General features: G+C 35.2%; 2 protein-coding genes across 5 annotated transcripts; one reads left to right on the top strand and one right to left on the bottom strand.

Moving 5' to 3' along the window:
* Nucleotides 1-570: 570 nt before the first annotated feature.
* Nucleotides 571-7,185, bottom strand: fbxo8 (F-box protein 8). Its single transcript, XM_065265184.2, has 6 exons — nucleotides 6,991-7,185; nucleotides 4,613-4,961; nucleotides 4,232-4,358; nucleotides 3,570-3,688; nucleotides 3,195-3,391; nucleotides 571-2,464 (listed from the first exon to the last, which is right to left on the bottom strand). Exons 2-6 carry the CDS (start codon nucleotides 4,951-4,953, stop codon nucleotides 2,277-2,279), a joined length of 972 nt encoding a protein of 323 aa, XP_065121256.1. The 5' UTR covers nucleotides 4,954-4,961; nucleotides 6,991-7,185; the 3' UTR covers nucleotides 571-2,276.
* Nucleotides 7,186-7,388: 203 nt separating this feature from the next.
* cep44 (centrosomal protein 44) lies at nucleotides 7,389-17,051 on the top strand. 4 transcript variants are annotated; one of them, XM_073814253.1, is made up of 11 exons: nucleotides 7,389-7,574; nucleotides 7,686-7,776; nucleotides 9,808-9,955; nucleotides 11,617-11,763; nucleotides 11,857-11,949; nucleotides 14,331-14,495; nucleotides 14,597-14,809; nucleotides 15,781-15,847; nucleotides 15,928-16,022; nucleotides 16,123-16,157; nucleotides 16,302-17,051. In XM_073814253.1, exons 2-11 carry the CDS (start codon nucleotides 7,688-7,690, stop codon nucleotides 16,348-16,350), a joined length of 1,101 nt encoding a protein of 366 aa, XP_073670354.1. In that variant the 5' UTR covers nucleotides 7,389-7,574; nucleotides 7,686-7,687; the 3' UTR covers nucleotides 16,351-17,051. The 4 variants fall into 4 exon arrangements, with proteins under 4 accessions (XP_073670354.1, XP_073670352.1, XP_073670353.1 ...); XM_073814251.1 differs by lacking the exon at nucleotides 7,389-7,574 and having other exon boundaries at nucleotides 7,581-7,776; XM_073814252.1 differs by lacking the exon at nucleotides 7,389-7,574 and having other exon boundaries at nucleotides 7,581-7,776; nucleotides 15,931-16,022.
* The last annotated feature ends 7,531 nt before the right edge of the window (nucleotides 17,052-24,582 follow it).

Consider the following 24,582-nt stretch of genomic DNA (forward strand, 5'->3'; position numbering starts at 1 on the left):
TTGTCCTATGACAAGAATGGGTACAACTTTTATGAACTTTGATTAACTTTTTTAATCCATGTCAAATGTTGACTAGGCTATAATATTTCATAATTTAATCAAATGAATCAGGGAGAGAAGTGATTAAATAACCATAAGCCATATGTGTAGGCTATAGGCCATAGCTTCAGTATGAATTAGTTATTTAATAATAAACCTTACTAACGTAACTAACAAATGCAGAATCATTTTCAAAACGTCACAAAGTTTTTGACGATTTTTAAATACACTAAAAGGCACGCGCTGTTTTCTACGGTCACGATTTTTTTTTTCGATTTCGATAAGTTGTCTCACATGAAATATTGATTCGTGTTTTAACGAATGTGTTCACACAAATTTTCAATGCACATTACAAAATGTAAGAATTAGTTTTTTTATTTATTTGAAAAAAGGCAAAAGCTAGTTTTAATCCAAGATATTCATGTTTTTTTTATCTATAGCAATTATCAACTGTTTAAATATCTGGATTAATTTTATATAATAAAGATCACCCAATGGAAAAAACCCCAGAAAAAAACACTTGACTATGCCACAATAATTTCCAAAGTTTTATTTATTTTTGTATTTTATTGTATACAATCTAGAAGTGCGTTAATCCAGTGTAATTATTATTAAGTACATAATAAACAAACCTTTTCTGCCTTTTAAATACGGATTTGTTCAAATAGAGTTGCATTTGCAAGATAAATATGTAATGTATGCTACATATTATAGAAGAAAATCGAATGTTCCAGGGGATATCGAGTTATTACAATTACAGTTAAATGAGCACTGGATGAAAAAAAAATCATTATTATATATAGGCTAACCCTTGTTGGCATGACATCTCAAATCAGCTTCATACAGATTAAATGGTCATAGCATTGTCACGTGGTAAATATGCCAAAGAGTGCAAAAAAGAATTCACTTGAGAAAAACCACAACTCTTAGTTAAAATATTCGAAAATAAAATTTTATGTTTATAAATCTCTATACTTAAATATTTACATTATGTGCAAATAAAGTGTTTAGCAGTAAATTAAACTATGCGGAGCCTGTGAATAAATCTCATTATTGTTTATACAGTATAGTTTAGTATTCCCACTATTGGCACCGATTCTTTTCATTCTTTCAACAAATGGAAAAAAAACCACTTTGAGACCAGATAGGTAAACTCAACTAAAAATAAAATTTCCAAGTATTATTCACTGAAAAAAGCATTTTTTGAGAAAACAAATTGACAGATTTGATTGATCATATTTGAATGTGTGTTTTTCAAAACATTTGCATTGTCCAAAAGATCTTTGCAATAGTTAGAAAAGTGCTTTTAGTCTGATGCTTCACCAGGTCACTGTGAAAGATGAACTTCAATTTTTGAAAAGCGGAAACATGAGCAAAATATAAAGAAAAGAAAATATAGCAAGGATGATAAACAGAAGATACTACAACAAATAATTAAAATTCAGTGCTTGTGATTTACTCTTCTTAGGGAAGACATATGTCCATCCCTAAATCCTATTAAAACTAGGTACTAAACACAGAATTAAAACAAACAAAAAACAACATTTGTTCAATATTAATATTATAATTGTGCTGTTGTAATCTGTAAATGCTTTGAAATTTCAGTAGCTGTAGACTTAAATTTCTTAAAGAGTTTTAAAAGATAACTGGAAAGCTATTGTAGTGCACTGGAATAATTTTTTTTTTCACAATCATTGATTTTATGATATATAAATATCCTAGCAAAAAGTAAATTTGATATATGGATGTAGAAAGAATAAATAAAAATAAATGACAGATTTAGAGATTAGTGGAGCTTGTCAACTGGAGAATTTTCTCGGAATATGACTCACTGTATGCAGTATATGGCAAAACGGTGACATTCATACGAGAGGTTTCAATATCAAAATGAGGAAGAAAAAACGGATGTCTTGTTAATCTGACACAAGCCCTATAAATTCCACATTCAGCTTTAACTGACTTCATAGCTTGTAATATATATATCTTCATGTAGCTACATGGTTTGCATGGTTAAGGGTTTGTAATAAGTTAGGTTTGTCATGACCAAACTTAGCCTTCTGATGTATTTTGTTAATTCTTCACATTGCTGCAGCTCTTGTGCTCCGCTCCTTTTGCGATACATTGCAGTGTGTCACGTCAAAGGGTATAAAATGACCTGCAGTGTTCTGACAGTGTTTATTCCCAGCCTCATATAGAAATCTTCCTAGTGCAGTTGCTAACTTTTAACGTGGCAGTGGCTAGGCCGCCACGTGGCCGATCAGATAGATGTTGTCATAGAGGTGGCCTACGAAATCCTCACTGATGTTCTGAGCTGCCCGCCGGGTGTTTCGGATAAATTCTCTCTTGGACATCTTGTTCTTCACGTGAGGACTGGTAAGATCAATGGAAAGAAGGATGAGGGAGTAGCACAGAACATACACTGCATCTGCAAAAGAAAAGAAAAGAAAAGAAAAGAGAGGTGTGTTTACTGTAACTATTACTACTTCAGACAGAGAATTTGCATCAGAGTCTTTAAGTTGGCTTTTATAGCGGCATATATCAGAGAACTGGCTAAAAATCTTTTTATCTTGTCTCTTACAGTATGTTGTGATAAGAACGTGTTAAGTAAAAAAGTAAGGTTTTTATATAGAAGAAACACTGATGCAACCACCTGGGAGATTTGGCCAATGAATCATACTATTTTTAGTAGTCACGTGCTATTATAAGAGGAAAATTTGATTGGTTGGAGCAGGGTCCACTTTTGCTAACACTTTAAGCCAGTGGGCTTAGCTTGGCATTAGTGGCAAATAACAGTGTTTGAGGACAAGTAGATGGATTTCTCACGTCTTGGTTCATACAATATCATACAGATCTGCACCTATTACCAGAGGCTTGAAGCTGCTTTAAATAAACACATTACAGCTGTAATCCTGCAATTTGTGATTTGTTTGTGCCAACCTTGGAACTAGTTTTTCAGCTTCAGTTGTTGCGTGTGGCAACACTCCTACAACATTACTTGTTAGCTGCTTAAAATGTTTGCTATAAACTTAAAAAAAAGTAACAACTGTCAGCAAAGCAAATCACTGTGATCTTGGTTTCACAAGAGACTAGATCAAATGATAGTACAGGCAAGTGCTGATCTGGGATATTTTAGGACTGGATTGCAGTTCACTCACCAGGACTAAGACCCATGTCCTGCACTACAGTGGGGTTGCAGGCACAAAAGCGATGGGAGAACTTGGTAATTAGGGTCTCCAGGTACTCGCCCCTCTCCTCTGGAGCATGGATGTGCCTGAAAAAGTCTCTCAGTGCATTAGGGAGGAACTGGTTGCTAAAATTATGAAGGGTGACCAGCTCATCCAGGACATCTCGCCTACAAAAACAATGATTACAGTAAATACAGTAATCAAGTGCATAGCTGTTATAATAAGTTAAAGTGACACAAATATGAATGACCTAAATTTGATCTGGTTTCGAGAAATGATGATGGAAACCTGTCTTAAATCGCCAAACAAAAATAAATAAACAAAGAAGAAAGAAAAGCAACAAACCGTTCGTCAAGATAATTCCGCAGCATCTTCCAGTTTAGCATTCTGGTATAGAATATAAACTTGGCAATTTCCTTCGGGTGGTCCAGCAGAATACCTCTGGACATGAAGTAACTGATACCCTGAATGAAAGAACCCACATAAAACAGGGTGTGGGGATTAGGGAAAAGAGAAGGGGGGACACTTTTCGCCAGACACCACGATTTAGTCCGGAGCAAGGATATCGCATGTCCTTTAAGTGGACAGCTAAAGCTTTGCTAATCTAACCTAAGACATGGACGAGGGGGAGTCAAAGACATTCAGATGCACCTTTGTACAGAAGTCATGTTTAAAAGCAACTTGCATGAGAGAAAACCCATCAATTTCATTTTAATCTAGCGCCATGTCATGCACCATTATTCATTCTAGGTCAACCTGTAAAAATAATATATTTGGTCTCCAGTATTAGCAGTGCTGATTTATGTGGGAATTTACAGGAGGCTCAAGTGGAGGAGGAGGAAATAGTCAATATTAATCATTTAATTCCCAAACACACTGTGGGTCAGATTATTTTTCTAATTTATTATTACACAAAACGATTTGGCTGATAATAATGGCCTTTAATTATGGAGTGTAAGATGTATTATGGAGAGATTAGTGTAGCAAGACAAAAAAAAAGAAAGTACCTCTTGCGGGTTGGCATTGAATGTAAGACTTCCTTCATCTAACTCCATGTAAAGTTTTCTATAGGAAAATCCAGGTGGAAGCCTTCGGTTGTATATGGAACAGTGACCCCAAGTGGACTTGCACAAGCTGGAGGACAACCAAGCATGAACAAGAAAGTAAACTAGAGAAACATGGACAATGCTTAATTTAAATCTATATATATCTTAAACTCTCCTTTCTTTAAGAACATCACATTGAAAATGACAGTAGTTCTCTCAAGTAACATACAATTCTACTTCATCAATAAAACAAGAAATTAAATTTGTCTGTAAAGCATGCCAAAATAAATACTGAAAATATCTGTTTAATTAGAGACATGACCCCATTACCATATTACTTACCCCTGCCACAAGTACTCATCACTGCCCAAGTCCTGCCACACACAGGAGGCCAGGCACAAATCGGTAGCATTCAAATAGGACAGGATGGTGATGCTGAGTTCAGGTGGCAGCATCTCGAGGTCGATGAAGCCCTGTTCATCTTTGCCCTTACGGACACGCAGCAGGTGACTTATGTCAGTGCCAGGGACCTGGCACTGCGGTGTGCGGCCCCGCTGCAGCGGTTCAGCTAGTGGGGGCCCATCCCTCCAGGCCCGCTCTCTATCCCGCTGGAGGAAGCACTGTTCGCTGTACTGCTGCTGCAGCTGCTGGTTCCTCACCACCCTCCACAGACCCTGACCCATCTGCAGATCTGACAAATTTTTGCTTATTAAATACAAATTCAATATAGAAAATTAGGATTTTTTATCCTTATAAGCTTACAGTACTCAATATGTGTATTAAATAAGTTGTATTAAATTAGCATAGTACACTACATTTTTTGTCTGGAGAGCTTTATGGGGCGGTTTCCCAGACAGGGATTAGACTAGTCTTAGACTAAATTAAATGTAAGAGCTGTCCAAACTGCAAACAACTTGCACTGACATATCTTAAATTACATCAGTGCCCTTTGTTTTGCCTCAAAATGCACACAAGTAATGATTTTAGTAAGGTATGTTTGTTAAAACTAAGGTCTAGTACTGTCTTAAGATAATCCCTGTCAAGGAAACCACCCCATATCTTTATAGATAGATAATTACGAGTGTTAAGAGCATTATAAGCAGAACTTTCCACATCTGAGCTGTAAAACAGCAACAGGAAATGACACGCATTGTAATAATACACCTAAGTGTGACTATTATAACACATACACAACTTTTCTATTCCTAAGAGTTTAGACTTAGGTCAGTTCCTGCCTTTGATTTATTATGTAACAAATCTATATGAAGCAGTAAAAGTCATGATCTCAGCACTCTGAGATATTTGATACCCTGAGTCCTGTCCTGCTTTTATTGTGTAAGAAAAGCTATCAATCCTGATATTTCCTAGACCTATAATCTCCTGTATTTTATTTATTATTAAAGGATAACATTGTATATAAACCCTTTATCCTTCTGTTACTATAAACTAAACAAGAGTAATGCTAAAGCGTTAAGCCCTCACCACTTTAGTTCTATTTTAGATAACTAGAACTTCTATTTACTGTAATTACCAGAATTATTAACTTACCAGGCAGTACAATACAGTCTTTAGGAAACTGGTTTTAGTGTAAGTGTGCAGTAGTCAGTTGGGAAATAAACCCCTTGATGGCAGCTTTATCTCCACTGCAGTAGCACTAATCCTGTCTCGGAGATATGCATTAAGCCTTTTTATGTTGCCCTGTTTGACTCCCTCCAAGGGCCTCACTCTCTAAAACATGGTTCAATGTAGCAGCCAGGCTTGTTATTCACATCTTTAATGGACTCTTGAATGCTCTCTGACTGGCTTTCTGGCTGCTGTCCTTACAGAGTCTCTAAATATGACAGCATTTGAACTAGTTTTTCATCTGATAGGACCCATGCTCGTTGGGGACTGACGCAATGGTATTGCACCTGTTCACTGGCATTAGCTAGGAGGAGCTTGGGAATTTTTAAACCTCCTTAAAACAAGGGCTGACGATCTATAAAAGGTCAATGAACTGGTCTCTGTGCTCTGCCTAGGGGTAAAAAAAACTGTTACGTTTTACAAACCCACTTAGTTTAAGTAATATGAATTCAGACATTGTTTGCTGTAGGGGGGGAGGGGGGTATGCAAGAATTACATCAAAAGTGAAAGTGAACAGGTCTAGGCACCCCATGCATATATGTGAATCCTGATAAAAACGGTTTACTCTAAAACTCTTTCACAGCGCTGACAAGAGTACCGATCTATATTTATCTAACTCAGATATCAGCTCGAAAACCTAAATACAAGACTAACGATTTTGTGATATAGATCACCAAAAACTACTTTAAACATAGTGTAACCCTACCGGGGTATTTATGTGTACTACTTTTGTCATATTTGCATGTAACCCTTTAGGTTTCTGCTTTAACAAAAGAAAACTTCTCTGACGACTTTCATAAGTTTAAACATCACCTGTGGGACATTAGATAGATTAAACATTATGTTAATGTTCATTCTATCAAATATTTTAGCCTGATGACTGAAATAGATTTTCTACTCTTTGATATTTTCCAAGAATAGGTACGCCATCATGTTTGGCTGAAGCACAAAGTCCCGCCTCGCCCTAAAACAATTGGCTAACAATCAGAATAACTCACGTACTCAAACTCTGATTGGTTGTTGCGCCAATGACGCATCAACCAGTTTGTTTTTATTTTCCCAGGATCGATCGCTAAAAGAACCACAACCCAACCCACCTCTGTGTATATGAAGTACTTCTAACGCCGCCGCGACGAAATGACTTCCTAATCCGCCACAGTCTCACTGATGAAATTATTGCCGTTCTTTTAACAGGAGCCTGGGACATCCATCTTGACAACTCCAACGCTGAAACCAGCAGCTGACAGAGATGAGACAGTATCATTCATCTGTCAGCTTGCTCCTCCTGTCTGTCTCTCCGCCTCCTCGAACACTTTGGCCAGGCTGACGTTTCTTGTTTTCGGTGGAAGTGACGCAGAGCTGCCTGAGTAAAATACACACAGTGAAAATCAGCTGCACTTTCGATAAAAATAGTATCATTTCGTCAAGTTTTTCAAAATAAAGAAATGTTATATAGCTTATAATTTAGTACACTATATCGAACTATTTTACGTTATCACTTAATATTTAAAAAATGTTTAAAAGTAGTCGAAGGCATGAATATGACCAGGATATATTTGGAATGTGCAGAGGTGAAACGCACACTTAAATCGTTAGCTAACGTGCATATGGAAACCAATCACAACAAACTCGCCATATTCAGCGCCAAAAATAAAAGCAATAACTGTTACATGAACCCCCGGTAAGAGACAACGTTGTGCTTATGTTACAGTGACACAATTGAAATGAGTGCTGTGGAAATGGTAACATATCAATAACGAATATCTCCTGATAAAATACTCGTAAATGACAGATATGGCCACTGGTGATCTCAAAGGGTGTCTCAGGAAGCTGGAAGCCTCTCTCCGCTCTCTAAAGTATCCAAAAGAAGTGGACTATCAAAGGTAACATATTTGATATTAGTATTGCATGATAAATACGAAGTGTTCAAGTGGTAACTGTCAAATCTTAGGTGGCTTTATATTTAACGTTAGCCCTCCTGGTCAGAATTATTGGCACCCTTGAAAACTTGAGCAAAGTGATCTGTTGGTATTTTCTTAAAAAAAATCACAAAATCTACCATTTTATTGAATTAAAGCAATTGAAAGTAAGAAAAGGAAAACATAAAAATATAAATCTAACAGCACATCACCAAGTAGGTCAGGAAGGTTTAAAAAAAATTCTCTGTTTTTATCTAAAAGCAAACTCCAGCAATGTTCAATTGCCCATTCTTCAAAATCATCACTAAAATAGGTCACTGAGAACAATGACCAATGGCCATCCCAGTCCTCTGATCTGAACTCCGTAAAAATTTGTGGGAGGAACTAAAGAGGAGAGTCCTCAAGAATTTGAAGGTTCTGGAGAAACTGTATGCAGAAAAGTAAATTGTTTCACTTAAAGGTATAACTCACCCCCCCCCCCCCCAAAAAAAAGCTAATTCTGTCATAATTAACTTAGCCCTAAGTTGTTACAAACTTGGATAATTGTGTTTTTTCAGTTTGTTGAACACAAAGGGAGATTTTTTTAAGCAATGTTTGTCACCAAGCCGTTTTTGAGCACCATTGACTTCCATAGTATTTTTTTTCCTGTTATGTAAGTCAATGGTGCTCCTGTTTCCTGCTATATTACAAATATCATCATTTGTGATCAGCAAAATAAAGAAATTAACGACAGAATTTGCATTTTGGTGGGATCCATCTCTTTAAATAAATAGGATTTTTTGCTTCTGAAGCCTGAACTGATGGGCATTTCCACTATGTCAGAAATTACTATTCTTTCTGTGGGGCCAATTTTTATTTGAAATGGCAAAATAACAAAAAGGATTTTGCCGAGGCAAGACACACAATTTACTTCTTGCATAATTTTGTAAAATTACAGGTTGTTTTGATATGTTTTTATCAGTTTTACCAGTAGAATGATAACATGAGGGATATAATTAATTTAAAAATTTTTACACAATTTTTTTTTTAATGGTTTAATTCATTCTATGTTTTGAAAAATATTATAAATAGTTTTTGATAGACTTTCTAGAATTTAAGGTTGAAATAACATCTATACATTAACAAACACATCCAGTGCAAGTTAATAAGATTAAGACCTGCGATAGAAACATGCTGTATTTCAGATTTTAAAAAAATAAAGAAGTTTTATGTTGTTTGCATTGTTGATTATATTGATGTCACAGCATAATCGCTGCTTCGGAGCTACTATTATTCTAAAATGTGGAAAACATATAAATTTTAAAAGTGGGATAAAATGGACCTTCTCTAATACAAATCCACTGTTTGTGAGTAAATATCTCCTTAGCTTCCCAGAACTCAGTCCAGACTTTCTTTATTCATAACTCTTCTAAATAAATTTTCACATGCAGTTAGACTCAGTAGATATGATATATGCAGGATGTAATTAATTAAAAGCCAACCCCCTCTTTCTTTTTTGGCAGAGGGTTCAAAAATCTTAACTCATATAAACATCCACAATGGGGTTCTGCCAGTGTTTCATGTCCCATATTTTGTTTTGAAGTTTGTAGAATTAAAGACTCGTCCCTCCAGCCCATCCAGTACAGAGCTATTTTGTAAACAGGCTTTACATAAACCAGCTCTGTTTCTCCATCAGAAATTTCAAGCTGCAGATCAGATGCGCAGTGATGGGTTTTGATGTGAGATTTATCAAACACATGCTCCATAGAAACGGACAGATCCATTTGGCTTGTATATGCTGGAGATGATCCAGAAATATGACTTAATTTGTCCCCAGCACGACACACTTAAGATGGCTTGCAGACAATTTTGGACACTTTATTGGTTCCGCCAATTTTTAAATGAAAACCTTTCTATTTGACAACTGATGGAGTTTGTCACTAGTTTAAATCTGCTGTTAGTCAATACGTTGTCAATAGTGCTTCATAATTCAATGTTGTTTTTTTTATATCTCAGACTGGCCGTGGGGGATCCGTCAGCATGTCTTCCTATAGTGAGCTATGCCTTCATTTCCTTTTCTCCCTCACTCACGGAGTACCTGGTCGAATATGGCGTAGAACTGACTGGAATGAATGATCTGCGATTTATTGAAAATTTCTACAAGGTGAATCAGTTGTGGTCATCAGATTTCTTATGTAGTCTGTTAAGCCTTTTCACTGACTTTTTTTAATCAACAGCTTCTTTAATGGCATGCCTTAATGGACAGTCCTTTTTTTATTTGACTTGAAAAAATGAATCAAAATGAATAATAGAGATTGCGGTTCAGTTATAAGGAAGATTCGCAGAATTTAGCCACAAAAGTTGGATATGCAATACAGCGTACAATTGTTGATAGTGTTTTTCCTTCAACCTTTAATGAGAGGGATTGCTTTTAGGAGGCAATTTTACTTGTTATTTACAGCACCCGATTTACAGCACCCGGCTTTGTGTTGCCTGTCCTAATAGTCTTATTTATTGGCACTGTCTTTAAAGGAGGTTTAACTCGGGTCTTTCCAGAGAATCTATAACTCTGCTCTCTGTTATAGCACTCGGTCGTTTAACTTGCAGCCCAGTGTTGAATAATTACCATTCTTTGCTCGCATCTCCTGCAGTGAGATAATAAAGAAAGAGGAGGCTGGCCTTCATGTTGGTCCAAGTCGTCTGATCTCAGATTAACTCGAAGCTGATTCAGGATGTTTGGCCGCAGGACTGAAGCGCTGCTCTGTCTTTCAGCACTTCCTCCTGTTCATTGACCTTTCATGCAGTTCGAAAAGAGTTCTGGCCGTCGTCCCAGGATCATCTGTGGCTCACGTGACATGTTCTGGAGAGAACCCTTGGTCCCGTCATGTAACTAAAAGGGCAGCAGGGGGCCTTGGTGGCATTTGCTAAAAATTAGAGATGTTGTAACAGGAAGGTAGTGTTTAGGAGTTCTATCTTATTTCTTTTTTCCATTTGTCTTTTCCACAGCTCATTGTTTCTGTCAGGCTTGTTCCTGTGATTATTCTCGGTGGTTCCCTTCCTCCCCTTAAAGAAATAAGATTTTCTTTCTGGTTTTAATTCACTTAGAGGAGAACTAACATGTGATTCCTGCAAGATATAATATTTACACTACCATTTAAAAGTACTGAAATGGTTTTTTTTTAATGGGGGCCATGTTTGCTAGCCATGAACATGAAGGCATGATGATAAAAAGAAAGAAAGAAAGGGGTACATGTCTGCATGTTTGAAGTAAGTTATGTAGAGAAACACATAATTGTGCCAACATATTATTTTTTTTTTTAATTTTTTTTTAAAGTCATTCTATAGTTTTGTTAAGTTTACTATTGTTCTACATTATTGAAAAATAAATAGGGCTGCATGATATTTAAGAAAATTGTGATATGTGATAACTTGATAAATGATGTGATATATAAAACAATAATGTCTTAAGTTTGTAAAAAAACAATTTAGTATTTTTAAAAAGTAAAATGATATAAAAACACATTTTTCCATCTATCTGGGATAAAGAAACCATCAATCTCTTTGTCCTTCCAGTCTCTCTGCTATCTGCATCAACCTAAAACTTCATGCATAACTTTTTGAAGTATTAAAATCATTCAGTAATTGCAAGCCATTGTGATATGTTGCAATATGCAGATTTCAATAATTTCTGAATATGAATTTTGCAGCCTTAGAATTCAATTAAATATTGAGTAAGTGACTCATTTAAACCTTTAAACAGTATGTATTGTGTTAGGTTTTTTTTTTTTAAATGAATATTTTTTTGCAAAATGTCTTAATATGTAGGTCTTGCGAGATGTTTTCAGCTATAAACCACTGCTGACCAAGCAACAGTTCCTTCAGTCTGGCTTTGCTGAGAGGAAAGTCACCATTCTCTGTGATATTATTGGCTTTGTGCTCAACAAACACAAAGAACTTACTAAAGACAGCAAGGTATATCCAAGGTGTAACTACATACAGATGCTGTTCTTTGCTTGTTTGTCAATGCTTTTGCAGACACAGCATGTGTTTTCTCTATCTTTGCAGATTGCCAATAAGCCAAAGAGAAGGTTAAAGAGGAGCACTGAAAATGATAACCCTTCAGCTGAGATGGACTCACTGGGATTAACACCTTTAACGGTAATCCTGTTATTATCTGATATCATGCTTTGGAAATAACATTTTAATTGACTTTTATGCAATTGGCAGCCATTACAGTGAAGCAAACTATACTTTTTTTTTCAGTTTGCAAAATCCAAATTTTTACCTTTTCTTAATGCCATTACAAACATTCAATTCAATGGAGAAACAGAAATATTATTTAAAATTTACTTAAATAATACAGTAAAGGGTATAGGCCACAGTTTGTTATAGCCGAAAAAAGCCCCAACCGGATGATCAGGTCATGTATTTCGCAATAACAACCAGCTGCCTGTACAATATGCACATATTACATGGCTGTTTAAGTCATAAGTAAGGTAAGACGATTTGAAAGATTTAATTTGCTAATTTTTAATAAATGTAGACCTTCCAAGGGGAAAACCCATTTACTTTTGGTTTTAAGACAAGACATTTAAATGTCACAAAAATGCTATTTGGTTTAATCGTATATGAAGAGTTTGTTTCCAAAACGCAATAAATCCATTTTGACTAATTTCGGTAAAAATGTGTTTTCTATACCAAGAAAGTGACAAGATGAAAACCATTGTTTTTTGTTACAAACTTTCACATAGCATCTTTAGGTTATAATTACATTAAACATTCAACTCTAAAATTAAATTTTCGAAGATTTATTATATGTATACAAAAGAGATATCCCGCACACTAATAACTTGCAAAATATTAAAATAATTTATTGCGATGTTTCGATCGTAAGATGATAATGGTATCACAAAGTATTTAAAAGTTCATAGACCAATCACATCAGACAATAGTCACCGACTAATCACAGTATCGGACCTTCTATCAAATTTGTCTACAATTTTTTTTTTCCTCACATCAACAACCTCAATATCATACACAAATCAGAAACAATCTATAATGACAAGAGAAAAGAGAAAACAACACAAACCGTACATACTGCATGAAGAATTAGAATAAGCATAATGCAAAACTCCATCAACAATTTTAAAAACACAATTTTCACAAAGTTTTCTCTTTTCTCTTGTCATTATAGATTGTTTCTGATTTGTGTATGATATTGAGGTTGTTGATGTGAGGAAAAAAATTGTAGACAAATTTGATTGGTCATTGAAGGTCCGATACTGTGATTAGTGGGTGACTATTGTCTGATGTGATTGGTCTATGAATTTTTAAATACTTTGTGATACCATTATCATGTTCATATGCCTGAAGAAGATCTTACGATCGAAACGTCGCAATAAATTATTTTAATATTTTGCAAGTTATTAGTGTGCGGGATATCTCTTTTGTATACATGTTTGGTGGACTATTATTGTCTCTTTATCCAACGCACCTAACCGGAACCTACAGGTGTGCAACATTAGTCTTTCAAAGATTTATTATAAAAACTATAAAAAACAAAATTTAAATGCTATAAATAAATTGAATAAATATATAAATATGCATTAATCTTTGCCGTGTTATATTCATTTAGTTGACTATTGGTTTACACTGATAAAAAAAGCATTAATCAAAACACTTACTTTGACATCTTAATAACACTGTCATTGCTGCTGTCATCCTTGGGAAGGCGTCGCTGAACTTTTTTGACAGTGATCAGCTGTAAAATGTTTTGTTCCTGCTCGATTTTTGTTGACTTCGAGTAATATAATGGAAAGTTTTTCATAAGATCCGCTAGGGTCAATGTGTTAGCATGACAGAAGCTTGATGCTGGTTTATTAAAGCCATCAAAAGTATTATTTTGTTTTTGTTTGTTTGTTTGTTTGTTTGTTGTTTACAAAGTACTAAGTAGATGAGTGAAACTAGGATTCTCTGTGTATTTAGTGTGTCGCCATTATTGTTTACAATGCGTGGAATGGTGCGCTGTGATTTGTTGAGCGGATTTATTGCATTCTGCAGAGAAGGAGGACTGGCGTTTATCTGGTTTTGGAAAAAAAGGGCGAAAGATGACAGAATAAGATGGCGGATATTGGATTTTGCGTAAAATTAAGAATTTACTTTTTAATACTGACCTTATACAATACTGATTTTGGCGGTAACTTATTTAAAAAAGGCGTTTATTGCGTTTTGGAACCAAACTCTTCATATGTTATTAAAATACATTTTTCCATTTAATTTTGTGAAATATTTAACTGTACCTGTCAAAATGATTTGCAACATCCGGGTTACCATGTGTTATTAGTTTCAGTCATTGTTATCTTGGTATAACATACCTTGGAATGACGCGACTGGTCAATCAGAATCAAGCATTTTAGAGTGCTGTGTAATAAAGATAGATGAGTAAGCCATTGATTACTAAATCAGTAAAATACATGTTGATTTTTAGGAACATAAACATCATGTGTTTAGTATTATTAATATAACTTTTTCCATCTTAGGTTCTTCAGACGCAGCCACTTGTGGAAAGGCACCTTGGCAGCAGTTCAACACCAACACAGATCAGATTTTCTTCAGATGAGCAGCCACAGCAGGAACAGGAAATTGAAAAGAGAGGAACAGACAGTGGGCCTTTTCAGGACTCGCCTGAACCTACAGATTCTGATGTAAGAATCCTGTGCATCCTGTGGTACACGTAGGAAAAAAAAGATTCTTCTGCAAAGCTCTGACCTCTTTCAGTCCACTCTCACACACGCCGTCTCTTTAGAAATGTGTTATAGAAAGCATGTTGAGCGGGGTGGAGGCTAGGCTTCTGGATACTGTCAGCAGACTGGAGCAGCGACTGACCTTCATGGATCACAGGATACATGCCCTGGAGAAAAGCCTGGCTGGCAAGATTGTCATTGAGAGCAAGCAGTGGGAGAACTTGGAGAGTCGTGTGTTGCTGCTGGAAACCAGGATGGCGTTGACCTCGGCACAGGTTCGAGAGTTTAACATCTGTTTGGAACTACATTTCAGGTTGTATTTCAGTGAAGGCCGAGTGTTGCATTAGCCCGATTATTCTTGCATTTTGTGATGAAAAAGCGGATGGGGGAATAGGATTTTTTGTAATCAAACTTCTCAAATAGAGAAGGTCATGGCACCCAACATCAGTCCAAAAGAACAATAATCCAAGAATTAAAAACATCAGCACACTTCCAAGGCCTGCCACAAGGTTCATATAAATTTATTACACAGAGGCCAAATACACAAAAACACTATAATGGTTTTAATTCTTTATAAATATTTAAAGGGACATTCCCCTAGATTTAAGCATTTGATTTTTACCGTTTTGGAATCCATTCAGCCAATCTCTGGGTCTGGCGCTAGCACTTCAAGCATAGCTTAGCACCATCCATTGAATCTGATTAGACCATTAGCATCACGCTAAAAAATAACCAAAGTGTTATATAAGAGTGCGTAATATCACTACGCCTGCTGCAGCCATGTTACATCAGCAAAGTCCTTGATTATTATGCCAGTTTTAGAGTATAGACCTAGCCATATATGTCTAGAGAGTCACAACTTTTAATTTTCTGATGGTCTTAGTACACGATGTAACTACAGAAGAGTCCGTTTTAAATAGGAAAAATATTGAAACTCTTTGGTTATTTTTTAGCGCGATGCTAATGGTCTAATCAGATTCAATGGATTATGCTAAGCTATGCTAAAAGTGCTAGCGCCAGACCCGGAGATCAGCTGAATGGATTGCAAAACGGTAAGAATCAAATGTTTCACTCTAGGGGAGCTGGAAAATGAGCATATTTCCAAAACAAGTGCAGTGTTCCTTTAAGTATTTTTTATAATAGCAAGCCGACATTGCGCCTATGTAGTCTTTAGTAAATGTAACATGTCACATTGCATCAAGAGTACATGTGTTATTTGGAGCTCAAAGCTTTCTCCATTTTATAGAGTCTATCATCAGGAGATAGAGTTTGTAATCTCAGCATGGACAAAACTGAACTTAAAGAGGACACAGGTACTTCTAGCTTCATATGTTTAACCTTAAAACATTAGACATTGTGTATTCATTAAGTCCAAAGCTTTTTTTTGTCTTAGTAGTGTCTTCAGGTGATTTTTCAACTGTGATTCAACCTCTATCTGATGTTAGTGCTGCTGGACACACTCCAGTCAATCCTTCAACAGATCCAGAGGTGAGCATCCATCCATCTTTCATTATTTAAAAAAATATATATTTGATAGAAGTTTCAATAAAGGTTTGTTTAATAACTAATTTGTTTTTCCCATTTTTAGAATATTAAAGAAAGGCTTGAGAGAATAGTTAACATGTAAGTGTTGTTATCAAATGTATTTATTTTAATCCAATAATCTGTCAGTGACATTTTTCTATCTGCGTATTTCGATCATGTACATACATTTGCAACACAAACAGAGGATGCACAACAATTTGATGTTTTTTTTCTCTGTTTTAGGATGAAGGATACATCTAACATTCTGCAAAATATAGAGCCGACAATGTGATTTATACACAGCCTAAACTTGTTTTTACATGCCTTGTGATTCTGCTGTTATAGTTTTATAAAATATTAAGTGTCTTGTCCTCTAGATGTCACTGGAACTCAAGTAAAATTTCAAGGTAAATGGCGCCCTCTAAGGTTTTTTCTTTTGTATTACAACCTGTCAAGGAAGCATTATTAGTAGAGTACATTTACACACTTCAACAGTTGTGCACTCACTTACATACACACGTTAGATAAAGTAAAGGTTGCATGAAGTACCATGGTTATATTTATCAGAGCAAAATGTTCTGTGAATCAATTTTTAAGATATGAAGTTCAATTGTACCTCTACCAAGATCATGGGTACGAGTCCTAAGGAATGCACATACCAGTACTGATAAAATGTTAAGCTTGAGTTAACTTAATGGGGTCGGATAGTTTTGCTTTTTTGCATGTGTAATTCCCCCACCCCAGACTTTTTACCCTTTATTTATCCCATTGAGATTAATGATCTCCTTTACAAGGGAGACCTGGCCATACAATCTCAATTTATGTAATTTGGATACTGTTGTCATTCACACTTATTTACACTTCTGACAGCTTTGCTTTATCAGTCACACTTAATATGCATTTTATCAATATTGAAATACATATTTTATACTTTCCTTATGGGCAAACAGCTATTAAAGGGATAGTTCACCCAAAAATGAAAATTCTGTCATTATTTACTCACTCTCATGTTGTTACAAACCTGTATACATTTCTTTGTTTTGATGAACACAAAGGAAGATATTTTGAGAAATGTTTTTAACCAAACTGCGTGATCATGGACCCCATCTACTTCCATAGTATTCTTGTTCCTACTATAGAAGTAAATGGGGTCCATGATCACGCAGTTTAAATATCTTCCTTTGTGTTCATCAAACAACAAAATTTCTACAGGTTTGTAACAACATGAGAGTGAGTAAATGATGACAGAATTTTCATTTTTGGGTGAATTATCCCTTTAACATCATGCAAATAATGGATCACTATCAAAACACACTTTTGTTTAGGTACACTGTCAAAAATAAAGGTACAAAGCTGCCACTGGGGCAGTACCCTATAATAAGGTCCTAATATGTACCATTTAGGTACAAATATGTATCTTTGAAGTACTAATATGCACTTTTTGGGTACAAAGGTGTACCGTTTTGAAAGGTTACTGTCCCAGTGACAACTTTTGTACTTATATTTCTGAGAGTGTATCCTAACTAGCCAGATGTGGCAAAGGTGGCTCCACCACTGTTGTAAAGTTAGGGGTTTGTGGGAGCGGTTACAGGTTAGGGGCGTATACTAGAAGCCTATTTGAAAAGCAGATATTTGTTGGTGCTGTCAGATGTCACCATCTAGTGTCCAGCTTTAAGGCACAACAGGTTGTGTTATTTTTCTCATTTATCTTCATACTATTTTACAAATAACTTTCGAATTGTAAAACGCTACAGAAGGGCACATGCTTGTAATTTACTTATTAACTTGACCACATTTATTAATGTTTGGTAGTAATTTGAGTACATTTTTAGGGTCATGTTACCTTTGGAGGAGCTCTTGGTCCTGTGAATCATTGCACAGGATATCAGATTTGATCAAATTTCGGAATTTGTAAGAGACCTGAAAGATCTAGCTGTGACCTAACAACGTCTCACAACAAGACATCTAGAGTTTGACTGGTTGCTCTCACAGGACACATTTACCGTCTCATGTTTCCTTTCTGTACAAAGCAAAGCTGAAAAACTGTTTTTCATCAGTGGACTTTTTCTATGTGGTTGACAATCACATAGTGGGTCATTGACCTCTGTTCATATGGCTATCTTCAAGAGGTTCCCTTAAGATCATTTGGACACAAACAATCAAGGAGAGAAAGAAAGGCAAGATGGCTGGTGTAATTATGTTTGAAGGAAAGTGTGCATGTGTGTGCGGGGGTATTTGTGAACTTTGTCAAAATTCTTGTGAGTTTCTTATGCACCAGCATCTTTGTGTATTAAATTGTAGATACTTGGAAATTATCTGCTGCTATCTATGCTTCCTAGCAGAAAAACAACAACACACCAGTTTTGAATTTTCATTATTATTTCTTCTGCAGTGGTTTGTAACTGGCTTTTCTCAACTTCAAATATGTAAATGCATTATAAAATGACTCTGAGGGTTCTGAGGGCATTTGAATGGGTTTGTTAAAAAACAATCTTCAATGTAATCAATGCTATTTCATGGCAATTCATGTGTAATTCATATAAATTCGTAAGGCCACATTCGTACAATTTTGTATGATTTGCTTTTGATTAGCTTTTTTAGCAAAATGTGTTCTGATTGAAACGGCATGTAAGATAATGCTCAGTCTGTGAGTCTGTTATCAACTTAAGCAAATGCTCTACTCTTCAGCATAATGGTAACCTCTTAAAAATCAACAACATAACAGAAACTCATTTAAATACCAAAAGTACAAAACATTAATAAGTCTTCTCATGTTTTCATCTTGATTCATAAAATAACACCATATTTCTATATTTACTCTCACTATCAAGTCCTATGCAAAGCATGCTGAAACTTGAACTTGAAAAAAATAAATCAATGCATTTTGCATTGATTTACTGCAACTTAAATAATGTTTTAAACAAAGTAACACATATATTTAAGTTGAAGTTACATACAATATTAAGTTGATGTAATATCAACATTATTATGTTTAGACAATTCAATAAAAAAGTTTGCATCTTAAAAGGGCGGTTTCCCGTACAGAGATTAGATGAATTCAGGACTAGGCCGTAGTTATTTAAGTAGTTTTTACAAACAAACCTTACAAAAAACTATACTGGTGCGCATCTTGAGACAAAACAATGGTACTGATATATGTCATAATATGTAAGTGCAAGGTTTTTTGAAATTAAAGCAGCATTTTTCTCTGGGACTAGGATAAGCCCTGTCCAGGAAACCTTCCCAAAATTTTTCAATAAATCATTTATTTAGAATTGTTAATGTGCACCAATGCATTAAATTAAGTAGTGGCAACAGATCATCTGAATAATTTTTAGAGTTATAGTAAGAGTAATTTCGTAAAATATCATGTCCCAACGAGTAGGCCCAAGTTGCTATTTAATATTTATAACACTTATATCCTACTCTAAACCGTAAATAATCTTGTACAATGCATTTTTACATTTCAGCAACAGTCATTTTAAGTCTAAAAGTCACTGACTCCTTAGAAATTCCTATTAAATATTATATGTTCATAACACTAATATCCTATTATTAAACTCCAAAATTATTGAAAAATACACTTTTTGCACTAATTATAATGCAATAACAGTAATGTATCAATTTGTGTCAAAAGTATGCAACAAACCAATGACACCTAGTGGCCATTGTTGGTAATACTAAAAGTGTCACAAACAACTCAGTTTTAGAAATGTAAAATTTGGATCAAAACCAGACTTGTGACTTTATTTTTTTATTTATTTTTATGTATTTTGCTTGAACATTTTACAGTTTTATAGCTTTATTTTTGCATATTAAAATAAACTTAAACTGCTATTACATTTATATTTCATATTAACAACTTTAAAAACTTTAAAGCAACACTATGTAGTTTTTTTACCTTTAAATAATGTCTCTAAAATTATTTCAGTGATAGAACAACTTTTAACTGGACAAACTGTACTGTTGCTGCAACCTGAGCAACCTCCTAGCTGCTACAAGCACACTCTGAAAGTGGCGGTGGAGGAGGAAACATAGCCCCACCCCTCCCCCTGCCTGCAGAAGAGTGTCTGATACCAGGCACTGTTGCGCTTTTCAACCACATGGGGGAGCTGTAAGTCATTTTCACATGGAAACTACATAGTGTTGCTTTAAAGTGTCTTCTTTAAAAAAGGGACCATGTGGATATGATGATTTGAAGGTGAACATCACCTTTTTACCCCTCACACTCAATAAAGTGGGGGATGGCTGTAAAGGGGTTAAGAATGTGTAAAAACTGGAACAACAGCGATATCCACAACAAAAGAGTAGAGAAGTTGACAGGGCTGTTTACATACGCATTTCACACAAAGAGAAGAGGAGCAGGTCAAGACATTCATCTAATAATAGTTTAGATTTTAGTTTTTCACCAAACCCGCTTGTATGCCTTCAGTAATCTAAAATATAAAATAGCTCTCAAGGTTTTATTTTATAAACATTTGAAGCTCACAATTCACTCCTATTATAAACTTGATTGTAAATCAACACTTTATACAATCATAATTTTGGTTTAGAAGAACCAAGAAAGCAATTTTTATTTGAACATAATGAGGTTTATGAAATAGTGATGGGTGAAATTACCCTTTTGTCATATTTGGTCCTTTGAGACAAATTCCTAAGATTGCAGAATTCCCAGTAGACTTAATGTTGATGGTAATTGTGCAATCACATATTATTATTATTATTTTAAATATTTTATTAAAATAAATGTTTGATGAATATTTGCATTCTTAGCTGCTTACTGAGCTTAATGCTGTTTTGGTTACAGGGAAGCAGAAGGTATTCATTATAATCATTCCTTGCCTTTAGATATAGTTCATGAATGACCACAAAGTCGTCTTGTCTCATTAGCTTTATCAGACCACTGTGGAAGCATCAATACATCAGTACATTTATCTTAACATTGAAGCACAGCCAGCATGTTCTCTGGTAATCGAATTAGCATTAAGTGAACCTCAAAATCAATATTCACTCAAAAGCCAAACAATCACTCAAGCAAAACCGAATCTGCTCAACTATTGTGAAATGGAGACCGATCGGTGCTCTGCATCGAGAAAAAGCGAGAATGTTTAAGGTTTGATGTGTTCCATATTGGATTTGACAGACACTTTCAGCAAAAGTGACAGTGCACATTCCCTGGAAGTCAAACCCATGATTTTGTGTTGCTAGCACTACACTGTATGAGCTGGAATACAATGGTTTGCTTTTTGGTTTGTTGCTGAAAACTTGTAATCTTACTCCGATCCTACATTCTGGGGCTGTAACATGATGTAATATGTTGCAGTCATAGTGTATGGATGAATGAGAGGCAGAGGTCTAATGATTGCAATAATAATCCTGTTCAGGTCTTTATGAGAAAGGAAACAGTGAATGAAAGATGAGGACAGAGATCCATTCATTATGAATGTGTCATTAATTTTTGTTGATTGGTCATTGAACACATGGCTCTGTTGCTCTCTGGTGCTGCCGTAATCCGTGCCTCCATCCCCTGCTCTCATTAATCACTGTCCCAACACAAGAAAAAAACGGCCTGAATGTGGGGTGAGGGGAGATGAGAGAAATGACTTGGTAAATTGGGGGAAAGGCAGCACTTTTGCATTCCTCATTTTTTGGCAAAAGTGTGTGTGTGCTGTGTGTTTATGCAAGCTCTCCTCGTTCCATTCCACCATTCTCGCCATTCCAGATCCCACTTCACATAGGTTCATTTTCACCCCTAATTAGCAGGACCTCATGCATGTCTATGAACTCTTTACCTTCCTGATTGGTTTGTCGCGGGTATGCCGGCATCTGCAACTCTCCAGCAGCACAAGGCTAATTGAGCTAATCACTCAAGTTAATGAGAGTGTTTTCAAAGGATGGAGAGCATGAGCGAAAAGAGATGAACAGAAAGAAGTAAGAGATATAATTAGTATCACAAAATAAGTTTAGTTGAGATGTATTTCATCTGTTCTTAAAGTGGCAAGTCTAATTTGGAAATTAGGCAATTTATTGGTTAAAAATAAACAAATATCTGTTATTTAGCAAGTACTGTACATAAAATAAGTGTTCAATAGTGTCGGGAAGGTGTCCAGCATCAGAATTTTTAAAAAGCCCTTGAAGCCAATTTTTTTTGCACATGTAAGATTAAGGTCTGAACTTACTATAGGCTAACCATTATTTTTAGAGGATTTAAAAAATATTTCCTATAAAATTATTTGAATTTTTTAGATCATTATCAAAAATGATCATTACCGCAACATGATAATATTATATTAAATATATGCATTTACAAACTTATGTTTTGGTAATGACTAAAAAGTTGTCTAGGTACTATGACAAATAAAATTTAAACTTTTATCTGGAGATAAAAAATAAGAAGTGGTAGCCATCTTGAGTGTCACAGTCAATTATGTCCCTTCCAACAAATTTTTTTTTTAAATGTTAGTTCCTTGAGGGCTTAAACAATGACTGAAAATTGTTGAGGAGGTTGGACACATGGTCTTGGACACATTTATATTCCTTATTATTGTTTCTACATTTACCAATGATCACCAATTACCACGTGTTTACTGTAAATATTTATAGTATAACGTGCACTGAAGCTTTTAATTTTTTAGATTTCTTAATTATAAATATTTCCATGTCAAAGAACCCAAATCCAGTCATGGACACGTTGTGGTAATGAAAATTTTCCTCTTAAAGGCGCTCTAAGCGAATTGAAGCGTTTTAGACCATAAAACATTTTTTGTTACATACCGGAAACATCTCCTCACTATCTGCTTGCTGCCTGGCTGCTGATCAAACTGTAAAAAAACGCGATCTCTGTAGACAGCCCAGGCTTCACAAACGGCAATATCAACAAGTGGCCAAACCTAGCATCACAAAACAAAACAAAACAAAGTATTCCATCCAATAAACGACAAAAAGGATTTGGGGGTGGGGGTTGGGCGCGTTCATGAAAGCACGGAAGGGAGGGGGAGTAGTTAGCTACGCTCTGTCTGTTTGAAAACAGTTTCAAACGTCAACAATAACTAACGTCTCGCAGATTCACTTAGAGAGCCTTTAAATGTGGAAAAACAACAAAATTGGTTTGTATGATTTTGTCATTTAAAATCATGTGCAAAATAGTACATGAAGATATGTTTGTAACTTTATGTCTATGATCTGTAAGGTACGATTTTACAGGTAATGTCAGTTTGACTTCAGCTGTTTTCGAAAGGCAGCTGACTTGTTACCTCTCTGCCCTTTCAGACAAAGACTAAGCGAATCGCAGTTGTGCATGAAGAAACAGTCTCTTCAAACAGAATTCATAGGCAGAACAGAATAATAGATTTTTTTAAATTATATTTGAAATAATAATATTAATAAAGTGCATGAATGAAAAAAAACAACAAAATATTTTAAATTACAATATTTCTTTGTAGAGTTGCAATAAAAAGGTACACAATTTTAACTTTATACATTTTATACTCCCCTTTGACCATTTAAAATTTAAGAGGGTTTTCCCAGACAGTGTTTCGATTAATCCAGGACTAGGCCTTAGTTAAATTGGGACATTTAAGTAGTTTATACAAACCAACCTTAAAGGTTTACAAACAATACAGGTGTGCATCTTGAGACAAAACAATTGCACTGATACAGTATATGTTTAGATATTTTTTCAATTAAACAGCTTAAACATGCATTTTAGTCTGGGACTAGGATAAACTCCTGTCCAGGAAACCGCTCCTTTGAATTTGACCCTGCTTGACCAGTCTCGACTAATTGTGGGTCAAAAACCAGTATCCAGTGGGTCAAAAATCAAAACCAGTAGATACACTGTAAAAAATTGCAACATGAAGTTTAAACAACATAATTATACAAGTTAATTCAACCTACTTTTTAAAGGTTTGACTTGTAATAAGTTGAAATAACTCAAAAAACAAGTTGAAATTTATTCAACTTAATTTTAAGAGTTTGGTTCCAAATCGTGATAAACGCCATTTAAAAAAAGTGTTACCACCAAAATCAGTATTGTATCAGGTCAGTATTAAAAAGTAAATTCTTAATTTACGCAAAATCCAATTTCCACCTGGTTATTCTGTCATCTTTTCTCCCTTTTTTCCCAAAACACGATAAACGACAATCCTCCTTCTCTGCAGAATGCAATAAATTGGCTCAACAAATCACAATTCACACAGAATCCTAGCTTTTTTCACCTACTTTGTGATCATTAAACAAACAAAAACAAAATAATAATTTTGATGGCATTAATAAACCTGTGGTGGTTTTCTGTAGCGGGGAAGGAGCGTAAGCCACTCGGGCGACCGAAAAATGCCGGCTGTTGCTTGTTTTTAAAACAACAGTATTAAGCTTCTGTCATGTTAACACATTGACCCCAGGGGATCTTATGAAAATCTTTCCATTATTTTACTCAAACTCAACGAAAATCGAGCAGGACCAAAACATTTTACAGCTGATCGTTGTCAAAAAAGTTGCAAAAAAGCAATGACAGTGTTCTTAATAA

This window comes from Paramisgurnus dabryanus, chromosome 4 (assembly GCF_030506205.2).
Source record: "Paramisgurnus dabryanus chromosome 4, PD_genome_1.1, whole genome shotgun sequence".
NCBI classification, from domain to species: Eukaryota; Metazoa; Chordata; class Actinopteri; order Cypriniformes; family Cobitidae; genus Paramisgurnus; species Paramisgurnus dabryanus.

Bases quoted from the DNA above. Each gene is read 5' to 3' on its own strand.
- fbxo8 (XM_065265184.2), bottom strand. From the start codon at position 4,953: ATGGGTCAGGGTCTGTGGAGGGTGGTGAGGAACCAGCAGCTGCAGCAG. The intron at 4,359-4,612 runs GTAAGTAATATG...GTTGTCCTCCAG, and splicing joins GATGAGTACTTGTGGCAGGG to CTTGTGCAAGTCCACTTGGG. The intron at 3,392-3,569 runs GTTTGTTGCTTT...TTGTTTTTGTAG, and splicing joins CGGAATTATCTTGACGAACG to GCGAGATGTCCTGGATGAGC.
- cep44 (XM_073814251.1), top strand. From the start codon at position 7,679: ATGACAGATATGGCCACTGGTGATCTCAAAGGGTGTCTCAGGAAGCTG. The intron at 11,764-11,856 runs GTATATCCAAGG...CTATCTTTGCAG, and splicing joins AACTTACTAAAGACAGCAAG to ATTGCCAATAAGCCAAAGAG. The intron at 14,496-14,596 runs GTAAGAATCCTG...CCGTCTCTTTAG, and splicing joins CTGAACCTACAGATTCTGAT to AAATGTGTTATAGAAAGCAT.